This window comes from Pseudophryne corroboree, chromosome 1 (genome assembly GCF_028390025.1).
Source record: "Pseudophryne corroboree isolate aPseCor3 chromosome 1, aPseCor3.hap2, whole genome shotgun sequence".
NCBI classification, from domain to species: Eukaryota; Metazoa; Chordata; class Amphibia; order Anura; family Myobatrachidae; genus Pseudophryne; species Pseudophryne corroboree.
The window spans coordinates 1,089,072,728-1,089,089,099 of NC_086444.1; the positions used below are offsets into that span (position 1 = coordinate 1,089,072,728).

The following is a 16,372-nucleotide window of genomic DNA, read 5'->3' on the forward strand; positions in this document are numbered from 1 at the left end:
ATGCCAGCCGGCAAATATCCCTCTGTGCATCCTTTCTATATAAGACAACGTCTTAAATATGCTCAATGTTAGCAAATATTATTATCCCTGTCTTAGCGTATTAATATTATCTGACAGGGTGTCAGACCACGCTGCAGCAGCACTATTTATGCTGAGGGAATTGCAGGTTTCAGTATATAACCTGAGTGTGTAAATACAGACTTCAGGATCGCCTCCTGCTTTTTATCAGCAGGTTCCTTCCAGGTGGCCGTATCCTAAGACGGCAGTGCCACCTTTTGACAAACGTGTGAGCGCCTTATCCACCCTAAGGGATATCTCCCAACGTGACCTATCCTCTAGCGGGAAAGGGTACGCCATCAGTAACTTTTTAGAAATAACCAGTTTCTTATCGGGGGAAACCACGCTTCTTTACACACTTCATTCATTCATCTGATGGGGGAACAAAACAGTGGCTGTTTTTTCTCCCCAAAAATAAAACCCCTTTTATGTGGTACTTGGGTTTATGTCAGAAAATGCGTAACACATTTTTCATTGCCGAGATCATGTAACGGATGTTCCTAGTGGATTGTGTATATGTCTCAACCTCGTCGACACTGGAGTCAGACTCCGTGTCGACATCTGTGTCTGCCATCTGAGGTAACAGGCGTCGTTTTGAGCCCCTGATGGCCTTTGAGACGCCTGGGCAGACGCGGGCTGAGAAGCCGGCTGTCCCACAGATGTTACGTCATCCAGCCTTTTATGTAAGGAGTTGACACTGTCGGTTAATACCTATCCACCTATCCATCCACTCTGGTGTCGGCCTCTGCTCCGCCTCCACGTAACCTTCCTCATCCAACATGTCGACACAGCCGTACCGACACACCGCATACACACAGGGAATGCTCTGACTGAGGACAGGACCCCACAAAGTCCTTTGGGGAGACCGAGAGAGAGTATGCCAGCACACACCAGAGCGCTATATAATGCAGGGATTAACACTATAATTGAGTGATTTTTCCCCAAATAGCTGCTTGTATACATATATTGCGCCTAAATTTAGTGCCCCCCCTCTCTTTTTAACCCTTTGAGCCTGAAAACTACAGGGGAGAGCCTGGGGAGCTGTCTTCCAGCTGCACTGTGAAGAGAAAATGGCGCCAGTGTGCTGAGGGAGAAGCCCCACCCCCTTTTCGGCTGACTTTCTCCCGCTTTTTCTGTGATACTGGCAGGGGTAATTTTACATCTATATAGCCTCTGGGACTATATATGATGTATATTTTGCCAGCCAAGGTGTTATTTATTGCCCTCAGGGCGCCCCCCCCAGCGCCCTGCACCCATCAGTGACCGAAGTGTGAGGTGTACATGAGGAGCAATGGCGCACAGCTGCAGTGCTGTGCGCTACCTTGGTGAAGACTGAAGTCTTCTGCCGCCGATTTTCCGGACCTTCTTCGTGCTTCTGGCTCTGTAAGGGGGACGGCGGCGCGGCTCCGGGAACGAACACCAAGGTCGGGTCCTGCGGTCGATCCCTCTGGAGCTAATGGTGTCCAGTAGCCTAAGAAGCCCAAACTACCACCTGTTAGGTAGGTTCGCTTCTTCTCCCCTTAGTCCCTCGCTGCAGTGAGTCTGTTGCCAGCAGATCTCACTGAAAATAAAAAACCTAAATATACTTTCTTTCTAGGTGCTCAGGAGAGCCCCTAGTGTGCATCCAGCTCAGCCGGGCACAGAAATCCAACTGAGGTCTGGAGGAGGGTCTTAGTGGGAGGAGCCAGTGCACACCAGGTAGTCCTAAAGCTTTCTTTAGTTGTGCCCAGTCTCCTGCGGAGCCGCTAATCCCCATGGTCCTTACGGAGTCCCAGCATCCACTTAGGACGTTAGAGAAATAACAGAACAAATAAACAAATAGCTATACTGTAACGGAGCACATAAGCTAAACAATGTAAAGAGGAGGTGTACTGAGAGTGCAGAATAACAGTTGTTGTGGAATATTATTACACAAAAAGGGTCACAGCTCACACGAATAAGCAGACATATTCTCATTAAGGCTAAACTGAAGAGGGTCAGATGGATAGGTTGTGTAATTAAATCGTGTGTCCTCCGCGTCCGTGGAAAATGCGTGCCAAGGTGACCAACGGAGAATGAATCGAATATGATTAAGGCAGATATTCCGTTTCCATAACAAAATTAAAGTAAATTTTCTGAACAACTTTTAACAGGGTAGGGGCAGTGGGCTGTTTCCACATTTGGGCTAGTGCCGCACGGGCTGACCGCGGGTGACCTCACCGCTGACGCAAAGTTCCCACCATTGAGTATAATGGAGAGGCTTTGCGATGCGCTGTCTGAGGCGCATACAGCCAATCAGGTGAGTGCAACGAAGTAGCGCTTCCTGATTGGCTGAAGGGACCTCGGTGACAGCAGTTACGTGGGGTCCCGGCTTTCGGAGAAAGGGGTCCCATGTGTAAACATGGGACTCCTTTCAGTGCGTGGTCCGGGTAAATGCGGTTTGTTTTTTTGCCAAGTACGTGGATTTATATCTGGACACTGGATTGAGGAGAGTATAATTTGATTCACAGGTACCCCGGATCTTCGGATCAGGAGACGTGGCAGTCGGCGGGTCAACATAGGTAAGTATGTGTGTGTCGGCAGGTGTGTAATAAAGTTTTACTCTCAAGGTGTGTGTCTCCTGTTTTTATTTGGGTATTTTTTTTTTCAGTAGTACTACAGGTACCAGCGGGCCCGTTTTTCTCCCGCATGCTGGTACTTGTGGTTCTCCAAGTACCAGCTTGCGGGGGAGGCTTGCCGGGACTTGTAGTACTACTGGAAAAAACAATATTTTTTACATTTTCTCAAGGCTATCAGCCTCCCATCCGCAGCCCTTGGATGGGGGGGGGGGGGGGGGGGGGGGGGGGGGGGGGACAGCCTCGGGCTTCACCCTTGGCCCTTGGGTGGCTGGGGTGGGGAACCCCTTGATTGAAGGGGTCCCCACTCCCCCAGGGTACCCCGGCCAGGGGTGACTAGTTGGATATTTAATGCCACGGCCGCAGGGCGCTGTATAAAAGTGACCCCCGGCTGTGGCATTATCTGTCCAGCTAGTGGAGCCCGATGCTGGTGTAAAAAATACGGGGGACACCTACTCTTTTTGTCGCCCCTATTTTTTGCACCAGCACCAGGCGCAGAGCCCGGTGCTGGTTTTAAAAATACGGGGGATCCCCTGTCCATTTTTCCCCCGGATTTTTAGAACCAGGACCAGCTCGAAGAGCCCGAGGCTGGTTATGCTTTGGAGGGGGGACCCCACGCCATTTTTTTCTGAGTTTTTTCCCGTTTTACACGTTTTTAAAAAAACGGAACAAATCCGTCAAATCGGACGTTTTTCGGCAGCGGGACTGTCGAATCCGTTTTTTATTGCATATGGTCAATTTCGGCACCCACTTGCCGAAATTAGACTGTCGAATTGTGTCGAATTGAAAAATGGCCGATAATTTGCCGTGATTCGCCGCTAACTGCATATACCCCATAATCTGTGGAGCAATTTTATATGCATTTCGGTGTGATTTAAGCACCAGAACATAGTGTAGGAGGACGGTAATATTATACTCCATTGGGCAGGAGAAAGTGAAATGCCTAAATCCGTTTCCCATTTCCTTTGTGCACGAGACTTAGGGTGTGTACACACGGCGAGATATTCTCTTTTGATTTTGACTATATAGTCAAAATCGCAAGAAAAGTTGGTGCAGATCGCAAGGTGAAAGTCACCTTGCGATCCCGATTCGATCCCGCCAGGTCAGCATCGCAAGAAAAAATAAGAATTTACTTACCGATAATTCTATTTCTCATAGTCCGTAGTGGATGCTGGGGACTCCGAAAGGACCATGGGGAATAGCGGCTCCGCAGGAGACTGGGCACAAAAGTAAAAAGCTTTAGGACTACCTGGTGTGCACTGGCTCCTCCCCCTATGACCCTCCTCCAAGCCTCAGTTAGGATACTGTGCCCGGACGAGCGTACACAATAAGGAAGGATTTTGAATCCCGGGTAAGACTCATACCAGCCACACCAATCACACCGTACAACTTGTGATCTGAACCCAGTTAACAGCATGATAACAGAAGGAGCCTCCGAAAAGATGGCTCACAATAACAATAACCCGATTTTTGTAACAATAACTATGTACAAGTAATGCAGACAATCCGCACTTGGGATGGGCGCCCAGCTTCCACTACGGACTATGAGAAATAGAATTATCGGTAAGTAAATTCTTATTTTCTCTAACGTCCTAGTGGATGCTGGGGACACCGAAAGGACCATGGGGATTATACCAAAGCTCCCAAACGGGCGGGAGAGTGCGGATGACTCTGCAGCACCGAATGAGAGAACTCCAGGTCCTCCTCAGCCAGGGTATCAAATTTGTAGAATTTAGCAAACGTGTTTGCCCCTGACCAAGTAGCTGCTCGGCAAAGTTGTACAGCCGAGACCCATCGGGCAGCCGCCCAAGATGAGCCCACTTTCCGTGTGGAATGGGCTTTTACAGATTTTGGCTGTGGCAGGCCTGCCACAGAATGTGCAAGCTGAATTGTACTACAAATCCAACGAGCAATCGTCTGCTTAGAAGCAGGAGCACCCAGCTTGTTGGGTGCATACAGGATAAACAGCGAATCAGATTTTCTGACTCCAGCCGTCCTGGAAACATATATTTTTAGGGCCCTGACTACGTCCAGCAACTTGGAATCCTCCAAGTCCCTAGTAGCCGCAGGCACCACAATAGGCTGGTTTAAGTGAAAAGCTGAAACCACCTTAGGGAGAAATTGAGGACGAGTCCTCAATTCTGCCCTGTCCGTATGAAAAATTAGGTAAGGGCTTTTATAGGATAAAGCCGCCAATTCTAAGACACGCCTGGCTGAAGCCAGGGCTAACAGCATTACCACTTTCCATGTGAGATATTTTAAGTCCACAGTGGTGAGTGGTTCAAACCAATGTGATTTTAGGAATCCCAAAACTACATTGAGATCCCAAGGTGCCACTGGAGGCACAAAAGGACGCTGTATATGCAGTACTCCCTTGACAAACGTCTGAACTTCAGGAACAGAAGCCAGTTCTTTTTGGAAGAATATTGACAGGGCCGAAATTTGAACCTTAATGGACCCTAATTTGAGGCCCATAGACAGTCCTGTTTGCAGGAAATGCAGGAAACGACCCAGTTGAAATTCCTCTGTAGGGGCCTTCCTGGCCTCGCACCACGCAACATATTTACGCCAAATACGGTGATAATGTTGTACGGTTGCATCCTTCCTGGCTTTGATCAGGGTAGGGATGACTTCATCCGGAATGCCTTTTTCCTTCAGGATCCGGCGTTCAACCGCCATGCCGTCAAACGCAGCCGCGTTAAGTCTTGGAACAGACATGGTCCCTGCTGGAGCAGGTCCTTTCTTAGAGGTAGAGGCCACGGGTCTTCCGTGAGCATCTCTTGAATTTCCGGGTACCAAGTCCTTCTTGGCCAATCCGGAGCCACGAGTATAGTCTTTACTCCTCTCCTTCTTATGATTCTCAGTACTTTTGGTATGAGAGGAAGAGGAGGGAACACATACACTGACTGGTACACCCACGGTGTTACCAGAGCGTCCACAGCTATTGCCTGAGGGTCCCTTGACCTGGCGCAATATCTGTCCAGTTTTTTGTTGAGGCGGGACGCCATCATGTCCACCTTTGGTTTTTCCCAACGGTTCACAATCATGTGGAAGACTTCTGGGTGAAGTCCCCACTCCCCCGGGTGAAGATCGTGTCTGCTGAGGAAGTCTGCTTCCCAGTTGTCCACTCCCAGAATGAACACTGCTGACAGTGCTATCACATGATTATCCGCCCAGCGAAGAATCCTTGCCACTTCCATCATTGCCCTCCTGCTTCTTGTGCCGCCCTGTCTGTTTACGTGGGCGACTGCCGTGATGTTGTCCGACTGGATCAACACCGGCTGACCCTGAAGCAGAGGTCTTGCCTGACTTAGGGCATTGTAAATGGCCCTTAGTTCCAGGATATTTATGTGAAGTGACGTTTCCATGCTTGACCACAAGCCCTGGAAATTTCTTCCCTGTGTGACTGCTCCCCAGCCTCTCAGGCTGGCATCCGTGGTCACCAGGACCCAATCCTGAATGCCGAATCTGCGGCCCTCTAGGAGATGAGCACTCTGTAACCACCACAGGAGAGAGACCCTTGTCCTTGGAGATGGGGTTATCCGCTGATGCATTTGAAGATGCGATCCGGACCATTTGTCCAGCAGATCCCACTGAAAAGTTCTTGCGTGGAATCTGCCGAATGGAATCGCTTCGTAAGAAGCCACCATCTTTCCCAGGACCCTTGTGCATTGATGTACTGACACTTGGCCTGGTCTTAGGAGGTTCCTGACTAGGTCGGATAACTCCTTGGCCTTCTCCTCCGGGAGAAACACCTTTTTCTGTACTGTGTCCAGAATCATCCCTAGGAACAGCAGACGTGTCGTCAGAATCAGCTGCGATTTTGGAATATTTAGAATCCATCCGTGCTGTCGTAGTACTACTTAAGATAGTGCTACTCAGACCTCTAACTGTTCTCTGGACCTTGCCCTTATCAGGAGATCATCCAAGTAAGGGATAATTAAGACGCCTTTTCTTCGAAGAAGAATCATCATTTCGGCCATTACCTTGGTAAAGACCCGGGGTGCCGTGGACAATCCAAACGGCAGCGTCTGAAACTGATAGTGACAGTTCTGTACCACAAACCTGAGGTACCCTTGGTGAGAAGGGCAAATTGGGACATGGAGGTAAGCATCCTTGATGTCCAGAGACACCATATAGTCCCCTTCTTCCAGGTTCGCTATCCCTGCTCTGAGTGACTCCATCTTGAACTTGAACCTTTTTATGTAAGTGTTCAAGGATTTCAGATTTAAAATGGGTCTCACCGAGCCGTCCGGCTTCGGTACCACAAACAGCGTGGAATAATACCCCTTTCCCTGTTGTAGGAGGGGTACCTTGATTATCACCTGCTGGGAATACAGCTTGTGAATGGCTTCCAATACCGCCTCCCTGTCGGGGGGAGACGTTGGTAAAGCAGACTTCAGGAACCGGCGAGGGGGAGACGTCTCGAATTCCAATTTGTACCCCTGAGATACTACCTGCAGGATCCAGGGGTCCACTTGCGAGTGAGCCCACTGCGCGCTGAAATTCTTGAGACGGGCCCCCACCGTGCCTGAGTCCGCTTGTAAGGCCCCAGCGTCATGCTGAGGACTTGGCAGAAGCGGGGGAGGGCTTCTGTTCGTGGGAAGAGGCTGTCTGCTGCAGTCTTTTTCCCCTTCCTCTGCCCCGGGGCAGATATGAGTGGCCTTTTGCCCGCTTGCCCTTATGGGGACGAAAGGACTGAGCCTGAAAAGACGGTATCTTTTTCTGCTGCGAGGTGACTTGGGGTAAAAAGGTGGATTTTCCAGCCGTTGCCGTGGCCACCAGGTCCGATAGACCGACCCCAAATAACTCCTCCCCTTTATACGGCAATACTTCCATATGCCGTTTGGAATCCGCATCCCCTGACCACTGTCGCGTCCATAATCCTCTTCTGGCAGAAATGGACATCGCACTTACTCTTGATGCCAGAGTGCAAATATCCCTCTGTGCATCTCGCATATATAGAAATGCATCCTTTAAATGCTCTATAGTCAATAATATATTGTCCCTGTCCAGGGTATCAATATTTTCAGTCAGGGAATCCGACCAAGCCACCCCAGCACTGCACATCCAGGCTGAGGCGATTGCTGGTCGCAGTATAATACCAGTATGTGTGTATATACTTTTAAGGATATTTTCCAGCTTCCTATCAGCTGGTTCCTTGAGGGCGGCCGTATCAGGAGACGGTAACGCCACTTGTTTTGATAAGCGTGTGAGCGCCTTATCTACGCTAGGGGGTGTTTCCCAACGCGCCCTAACCTCTGGCGGGAAAGGGTATAATGCCAATAATTTTTTAGAAATTAGCAGTTTTTTATCGGGGGAAACCCACGCTTCATCACACACCTCATTTAATTCATCTGATTCGGGAAAAACTACGGGTAGTTTTTTCACACCTCACATAATACCCTTTTTTGTGGTACTTGTAGTATCAGAAATGTTCAAAACCTCCTTCATTGCCGTGATCATGTAACGTGTGGCCCTACTGGAAAATACGTTTGTTTCCTCACCGTCGACACTGGAGTCAGTGTCCGTGTCTGGGTCGACCACCTGAGGTAACGGGCGCTTTAGAGCCCCTGACGGTGTTTGAGACGCCTGTACAGGTATTAACTGATTTGCCGGCTGTCTCATGTCGTCAACCGTCTTTTGTAAAGTGCTGACACTATCACGTAATTCTTTCCATAAGACCATCCAGTCAGGTGTCGACTCCCTAGGGGGTGACATCACTAACACAGGCAATTGCTCCGCCTCCACACCATTTTCCTCCTCATACATGTCGACACAACGTACCGACACACAGCACACACACAGGGAATGCTCTGATAAAGGACAGGACCCCACTAGCCCTTTGGGGAGACAGAGGGAGAGTTTGCCAGCACACACCAGAGCGCTATATATATACAGGGATAACCTTATATAAGTGTTTTTCCCTAATATAGCTGCTGTATATATTTATATGCCAATTTAGTGCCCCCCCTCTCTTGTTTTACCCTGTTTCTGTAGTGCAGGACTGCAGGGGAGAGTCAGGGAGCCTTCCTCCAACGGAGCTGTGAGGAAAAAATGGCGCCAGTGTGCTGAGGAGATAGGCTCCGCCCCTTTTTCGGCGGCCTTTCTCCCGCTTTTTTATGTAAAAATAGGCAGGGGTTAAATACATCCATATAGCCCAGGAGCTATATGTGATGTATTTTTTGCCAAAAAAGGTGTTTTTATTGCGTCTCAGGGCGCCCCCCCCCAGCGCCCTGCACCCTCAGTGACCGGAGTGTGAAGTGTGCTGAGAGCAATGGCGCACAGCTGCGGTGCTGTGCGCTACCTTAGTGAAGACAGGACGTCTTCTGCCGCCGATTTTCCGGACCTCTTCAGTCTTCTGGCTCTGTAAGGGGGACGGCGGCGCGGCTCCGGGACCCATCCATGGCTGGGCCTGTGATCGTCCCTCTGGAGCTAATGTCCAGTAGCCTAAGAAGCCCAATCCACTCTGCACGCAGGTGAGTTCGCTTCTTCTCCCCTTAGTCCCTCGATGCAGTGAGCCTGTTGCCAGCAGGTCTCACTGAAAATAAAAAAACCTATTTAAACTTTTACTCTAAGCAGCTCAGGAGAGCCACCTAGATTGCACCCTTCTCGTTCGGGCACAAAATCTTAACTGAGGCTTGGAGGAGGGTCATAGGGGGAGGAGCCAGTGCACACCAGGTAGTCCTAAAGCTTTTTACTTTTGTGCCCAGTCTTCTGCGGAGCCGCTATTCCCCATGGTCCTTTCGGAGTCCCCAGCATCCACTAGGACGTTAGAGAAAATAGACTGTGCAGGCAAGTCAATCCTTGCTAGATTGGTGTACTATCTAGTTCATCTCACATGTCAATGACATCTCACATAAGCCAAAATCTCACATAAGCCAAAATCATAAGCACACATAGTCCATATCTCAAGAAAAGTTAGTCAAAATCTGTGCTATCTGGGCTCCGGGGAGTTCAAGGGAAATCGCAAGTAAAAAATGGGCATAGCAAGTATCTCACCGTGTGTACAAAGCCTTAGAGACGGGGATTAAATCAATGAGAATTTTATACCAAAACGTAATGTTACCTGTAGAAGTGGATTGTGTAAAACGTGTAAACATTTTAGCTACCAGGGGATTAACAGGGTTCACTTGTTTAGATACATGATTCCACCAATGAAATATCTGGAAATAAGACAAAAGTTCAGTGGTAGGGAAATTAAATTTGCATTGAAGGTCAGAGAAGGAAAACAACGTTGACCCTTCCAGCAAGTCACGAAATACAGTTCTACACCACACACAAGCCATTTTGACAAATTTAAATTCGGAATCAGTTTGGCTAACGTTTTTAAAGAGATATTTGGGAGCATTAATAAAGGAGAGGGAAGTCTAGCAGTCAATCTATCCCACACTGAAAGACGCCTGAGTAGAGGGCAAAAATGTACTGGGTGGGGAAGGACGTAGAGACTTGAGAATTTTCAACAAGTCTTCCAAGGGGAAAGAGGGACAAGAGAACTGTGCAAGACAAACCCACCCCAATTTGGGACTAGGGGCCTAATAGGCCTTTAGTTTAGGTAAAGCACAAGCCTCATGATATAAGGTCAAATCTGGTAGGTTTAGACCACCACTAGTTTTAGGGAGAACCATCTTAGAGCGAGCCAACTTAGGTGGACCAGAGGCCCATATATATTTAATTAGAACAGCAGTATAGCCCGCTAAATCCTTTTTTGGAAAATTATAGGGGATCGTATGAAAAATGTACATAAGTTTGGGTAATAAGGTCATTTTAAAGGCTGCCATACGGCTTAACCAAGAAATTTTATATGCAAGCCAAGAATTAGAAATGGAGGTAAGAAAATGAATAAGTGGAGGCAAATTCACCTCGAAAACCTTTGATGTGTCAGATGGGATATGAACACCTAAATATCTGATCAAGTCTGATCGCCAATTGTAAGGGTAAGCACTATGCAGGGAAGCAAGAGAGTCCGGAAAATTAATATGAAGGGCATCCGTTTTTTGTCGCATTCAATTTGTAATATGAGGCCGCACTGTACTGGTCTAAAATGAAGTGGAGATGTGGTAGTGTTTGTGATGGATCGGAAACAAATAAAAGAACGTCATCAGTGAACAAACAAAACTTATGTGAAGACACACCCACAGTCACCCCAGGGAAAGCATTATCGCTACGGAGCAAGGAAGCCAAGGGTTCAATTGCCAGAACAAACACCAGAGTGGAGAGGGGACAACCCTGTCTGGTACCGTTGGCAATGGGAAACGCTGCAGATAGAAAACCATTACTAAACACCCGGGCCAAGGGAGAACTGTATAGAGCAGAGATAGAGGACAATATTTGATCTTTAAAACCAAATTTCGTAAGCACTTTATGCATATAGGCCCAGTTTAGGTGATCCAGAAGACAACAGGACAACAGAAGAAGGCTTTGATCTTTAGGAAGAGACTCAATCAGATTAAACACCCTACGTGTATTGTCTGATGCCTGTCTACCAGGGACAAATCCCACCTGGTCCAGGTGTATCAGCAAGTGTAAAAAAAAAATTAATACGGGTAGCAATTAATTTGGCATAGAGTTTAATGTCCCTGTTCAGTAACGCTATCGGGCGATAGTTATGACAATACGCTGGGTCTTTCCCAGGCTTAGGTAACGTCACTATTTGCGCCTCCAACAGTTTTTTGGAAGAGCACCAACAGCGGACATGGTATTAAAGAGAACAGTCAGGTGGGGCGTTAGAGGTTCCCAAAACATTATATAAAAGTCATTAATAAACCCATCAGGGCCAGGAGCTTTGCCCCGAGAAAGGGACTTTATGGCTACCTCAACTTCAGAGGAAGTCCAGGGGGCATTTAACACCTCCAGTTGATCTGGAGAAAGGGACGGTAAGTTAACTATCTAGAAAAGAGGCTATAGAAGACAGTGAGGGTTGAGGGGTATGAGAGTCTTGAGAAAGGTTATAAAGATGGCAGCAATAGTCGGCAAACTGGGTCGATATATATATCGGGGGATTAAGACCTTCATTTTAGATGGAGTAAAGACATGGCTAATCCTATTCTTGGCCTTCTGCATACGTAATCGACGTGCTAACATCTTGCCAGACCGATTGCCAAAGAGGTAGAATTTCTGCCACAACCTGTTTAATGCTAATTGTGTTCGGGCCATTAATAGTTTTTGCAGTTGGCTACGCATGTCAGATAACTCTTTACGAAGGGCTGCAGATGGTGCGCTCTTATTCTTAGCATCTAATTCCCTCAGTCTGGATTCAAGGTCTGCTTGCCGTTGAGCAGTTTATTTTTTGAGGGATGCACCAGCCTGAATGGCAGCACCCCTAGTAACGACCTTAAAGGCGCACCAATGGTTGAAGGTGGATGTGCCTTGGGGAGAGTTATGAGACATATAGGAATCTATACTATTAGAGATAATCTGCTTTGACAATGCATTCGTTAAGAGGTGGGGAGATAAGTGCCAAGGGTGGGGTGGAACAATCATATGGTCAATATTCAAAGACCACACTATCGGGGCATGATCAGACCACATAATGGGGAAAATGTCTGTGTTTTTAGAATGTTGTAAGGTCCATTTATCGCCTAACACTAGATCAATATCGCCTAACACTAGATCAATTCGGGAGTAGGAGTTATGGACCGGGGAATAGAATGTATATTCGCGTCCTGAAGGGTTATGAGTTCTCCATATGTCATAGAGATCGAAATCAGCTAGTAAGTGACCAAACGCAGTGGATGGACCAGCAGATGAAGAGGACCTAGTTGTCTGAGGCCTATCAGCTCTATCCAGTTTTGGATTCAGGACTAAATTAAAAGTCCCCCATTATAATTAAAGAACTTTTGACACAATTTTGAATCAAGACACATACTTTACGGAGAAAAGAGACCTGATTGGAATTTGGGGCAAAGACGGCCACTAGGGTGACCAGTTGATCATCTAATAACCCAGTGAGGTTTAAATAGCGGCCGTTTTCATCAGCTAACATTGAATGTTGGACAAAGGACACCGTACTGCGAAATAAGATGGCAACTCCATTCCGTTTAAAAGAGGTCATCAGCAAAGTATCCGTGAGGATATCAATTATCCTTAAATATTGCCGGTCTAATAGAAGAGAAGTGGTTTTCCTGTAACGCTACAATCTTGGCTTTTTGTTTATGGAAAAAGGAAAGGGCCAACCTACGTTTAATAGGGGAATGTAACCTCTTAACATTCAGGGAGAGCAACCTGGGCACTGTATATTGATAAGAAAAAAGAGTCATCAAACCAACATATAGCGCAGTTTGTAGAATAGGAAAAGAGCCATGTCTGGGATGTGTGTACATCAGGATCCAGAAGAGGGAGGGAGGGAGGAAAGAGAACAAAGACAAAGGAATGACGAGAAAAAGAGGTAGGGATACAGGAAAAAAAAAAAAAAAAGCCTGGTATATCGGGCCAACATGACTACTGCAGGGGTAGAAACAGGTGTGCAGTAGTATAAGAAAAAACTGGGAGTGTAGTGGCCCAACACCCCCACCCACGAAAATATTAAGGGATTGTACATAAACTATATATATGAAATCACAGAGCTGTCAACATAGAACAAACAACGAAATACACCTTCAAGTGAATGAACAAAGGCATATAGAAAATTTCTATATCAAGACATGGAAATACAAACAGTAGTGACTCAACCTAAGGTTGTCACGAGGACGCTAAGAGCAAAAATAACTGATGCACTTTTTATAAAACGAGGGAAAAGATATGGAAAAAAAAATAGGAAACATTTAATGCATTAAACTACTATACTTAGCCTACCAGGCCTGCACAAGGAGACAGGAGGTCAATGACCTCAGGACAGTAGGCCTCCGGTACAGAGAGGAGAAATCCAACACGATGCAAGAAGGCAATCAGGCGGAAGCCCATTCCGTGCGGGGGGCTGCAGACGACTTAATTCCTGAAGCCTTTTTAACCGAAATGTCCCAGTCCCAACAACAGCTTCACCCCAGCGTCCAGTGAAGAGATAGTGTAAGAAGATTCTTTGTACGTAACAATGAGCTTCACTGGGAACCCCCAGCGGTATGGTATGTCATGATCCCAAAGAGCCAATGTGACAGGCGCCAAAGGCTTCCATTTAGCAAGAGTCAGCGCAGAAAAGTCCGGGAAAATTTGTACACCTCCCATGACGTCTGAATCGCCCGCATCTCTTGCGGCTCTAAGGAGACGCTCTTTGGTAGTGAAGAAGTGGACTCGAAGAAGCATGTCCCTTGGCAAGGAGGTTGAGACGGTACGGTGCCAGGTAGGCGGTGAATGCGGTCAATCAGCAAATCTCTTTCCTGTGCAGTCGGAAGCCATTTACGGAAGAGGACCAACGCATAATTTTCCAAGTCAGAGTTGGAGACCGAATCTGGAATTCCTCTGATCTTAATATTATTTCTCCGAGACTGATCCCCTAAATCCGCCATTTTATTCCTGAGGATCTCAATCTCATATTGCTGGAGGTCATGAGAGGATACCAAATCATTGTGAGAGGCGACCAATTCCTCCATTTTCTTATCCAAATGATCAGTGTGGTCGCCGATAGCAACCAAGTCCGTTATAACTTACCGGATTGCGGACATTAAATCCTTGGTTAGATCAGACTTGAAAGCCGATAAAATTTGGCATAGTGACTTAACCGTAAGTGGAGCGTCTGGGTCACAGTCAGCCCCCAGTGTGGTGAGAGAGCCAGTGGAATTGATTGACGTAGCAACTGCCCAGAGAAGCTGAAGCCGTTAAACAGGATGGAGAGGAGAGTACACACACAACGTTTTCGGAGTAGGAAAAGTCAGACGTGGGGGCAGCACCCCTTTAGTCTTCTTGGAAGGCATGTTGAAATTTATCACTGACCAAAGTTAAAGTATCACAACCGCACCGGATCTCACTGTTGAGTAAAAGAAGGCACTCTTCAAGCGGAGACAGCAAAGTGATTATAGTCAACGTGGGTGGGGTGTCACGAGTTACATGCTTACATCATGAAGAGCTCTATATCATGACTCCAATATACTTCTGCACATGAGCGGACAACAGGTGGGGAGAGTGGGAAGCAAGAGGCAGCAACCTACACCGGGAACTGCGCGGGGGGTGGGGTGGCGGATACAGACAGATTGCGGACCTACGCGCCGACCGCGCACTTCCGGCAGAGCACAGGAGGCAGCACAGGCCGCGTCCTCCGGGGTCCCAACTAGGCAGCAGCCGGCGGAGGTGATGTAGTAGCTTCCTGGCTCCGCCGCTGAGAGTGGGACAGGCGGGGATCACACACCGCAGGGAGGAGGCGAGTCTGGGGACACTGTGGAGCCACAATATTAGAGGTCTGCGGGAGCCCAGGGAAAGCACGACTGCCCCGGACTGTTGTTAGGCCACGCCCTCTCATTTGATATTTTGACCGTAGTAGTAGTATTAGTAGTTTCTACGGCCAGTCATTTGCCTGGTAAGTAGCTATAAAGAGCTCCATCACCATTTCTTTTTTTTTTTTCTTTTTTTTACTCCTCGGTCTTCCCCCACCTTTCCATCTCTGTCCACCACCCTTCCCCCTGGCTGGCTGTCTCATCTCTCTCAATTGTTTCCCCAACATCTCTCTCTCTCTCAATCTGCCCCCATCCTCTGCCTCTGTCTTATCCTTTACCCCTTACACCCATCTGTCTCTGGAAGCCAGGTAGCCAAGGAGAGCTGTGAGGAGAGGGAGGGTACGGGGTCTCCCTCCACACTCACTCCGCTTGTGCAAAATGGACATTCAGTAAGATTATATAATTTACTGTATGTTGCTAACAGTTAGTCTGTAACAAAGATTCATTATGGACATTACTAGGAACAAAGATGGCTGTAAAAACTTACAGGCTACAAACAAAGAATGGTAGATGCACTGTCGCAATATTTAATGTATTTTTCCGATGCAGCAAGTTCACTAATGTGTAATTAAACATCAAACAAATTTACAAATTATGCTGTAGTAAAAAGTGCATAAACCTATTAGCAAGTATTACTATGTCAACACAAATGTATTTATTACCAAATTGCATTAGGGATGTTGTTTATAAATTACATGTAAAAATATATGAATAAACCTTTCTGGGGAAAAAGAACTGCATGCTATATTTTAAATGTATACTCTGTCCAGTCTGTAATGCATATTACATTTATTGTAAATTATCTGGTCTACTGTATAACAACATTCGAAAAAAACATTTAAAGTGAATAATAAAATACCATCAAACAAACTGAGGTCTCTACGTAATCCTGGTCCATACAGCCCTTCTAGAATGCTCTCGAAACCTGAAAATACAAAAATAGGATTCATTTATAAACCAGATAAATATAACGAAGGTCAAAGTGAACTGCAACATAAGCAACTTATTTCTGATAAGATAATGGAACCAAGAGATTAGTTATGTTTTGCTCAGGTTTACTGAATGCATTTTAATTCTACCCAACATATACTGTAGCAAATGCTGTATGTGACTGGAAATAAATCAATTACTCTCTGCAAGCTATTTTAGAACTACGCAGATAAAAATGCCCACAGACCCAGGGCTCATTTTAGATTCGCATTAGGTACTTCATTGCTGGCTGGAAACCATGTTGAATGGTTCACATTCCATTCCTTGAATCAGAGACTGTAGCTGAGCAATTATTTCTATGCTAAGAGAAGGCTTACCATAAAAATAATTGCAACCGCTGAGAGTGCCTTCCACCCATCAAAAAGTGAC

At 46.9% G+C, this 16,372-nt stretch overlaps 1 protein-coding gene across 4 annotated transcripts in view; it reads right to left on the reverse strand.

Moving 5' to 3' along the window:
- The window catches only part of LCORL (ligand dependent nuclear receptor corepressor like), a 337,715-nt gene that overhangs the window by 156,901 nt on the left and 164,442 nt on the right, over positions 1–16,372 (reverse strand). For all 4 annotated transcript variants that reach the window (XM_063921453.1, XM_063921463.1, XM_063921487.1 and 1 more), the window contains exon 2: positions 15,873–15,938. In XM_063921453.1, coding sequence (XP_063777523.1) covers positions 15,873–15,938 — 66 coding nt within the window. The remainder of the gene's footprint in view (positions 1–15,872; positions 15,939–16,372) is intronic.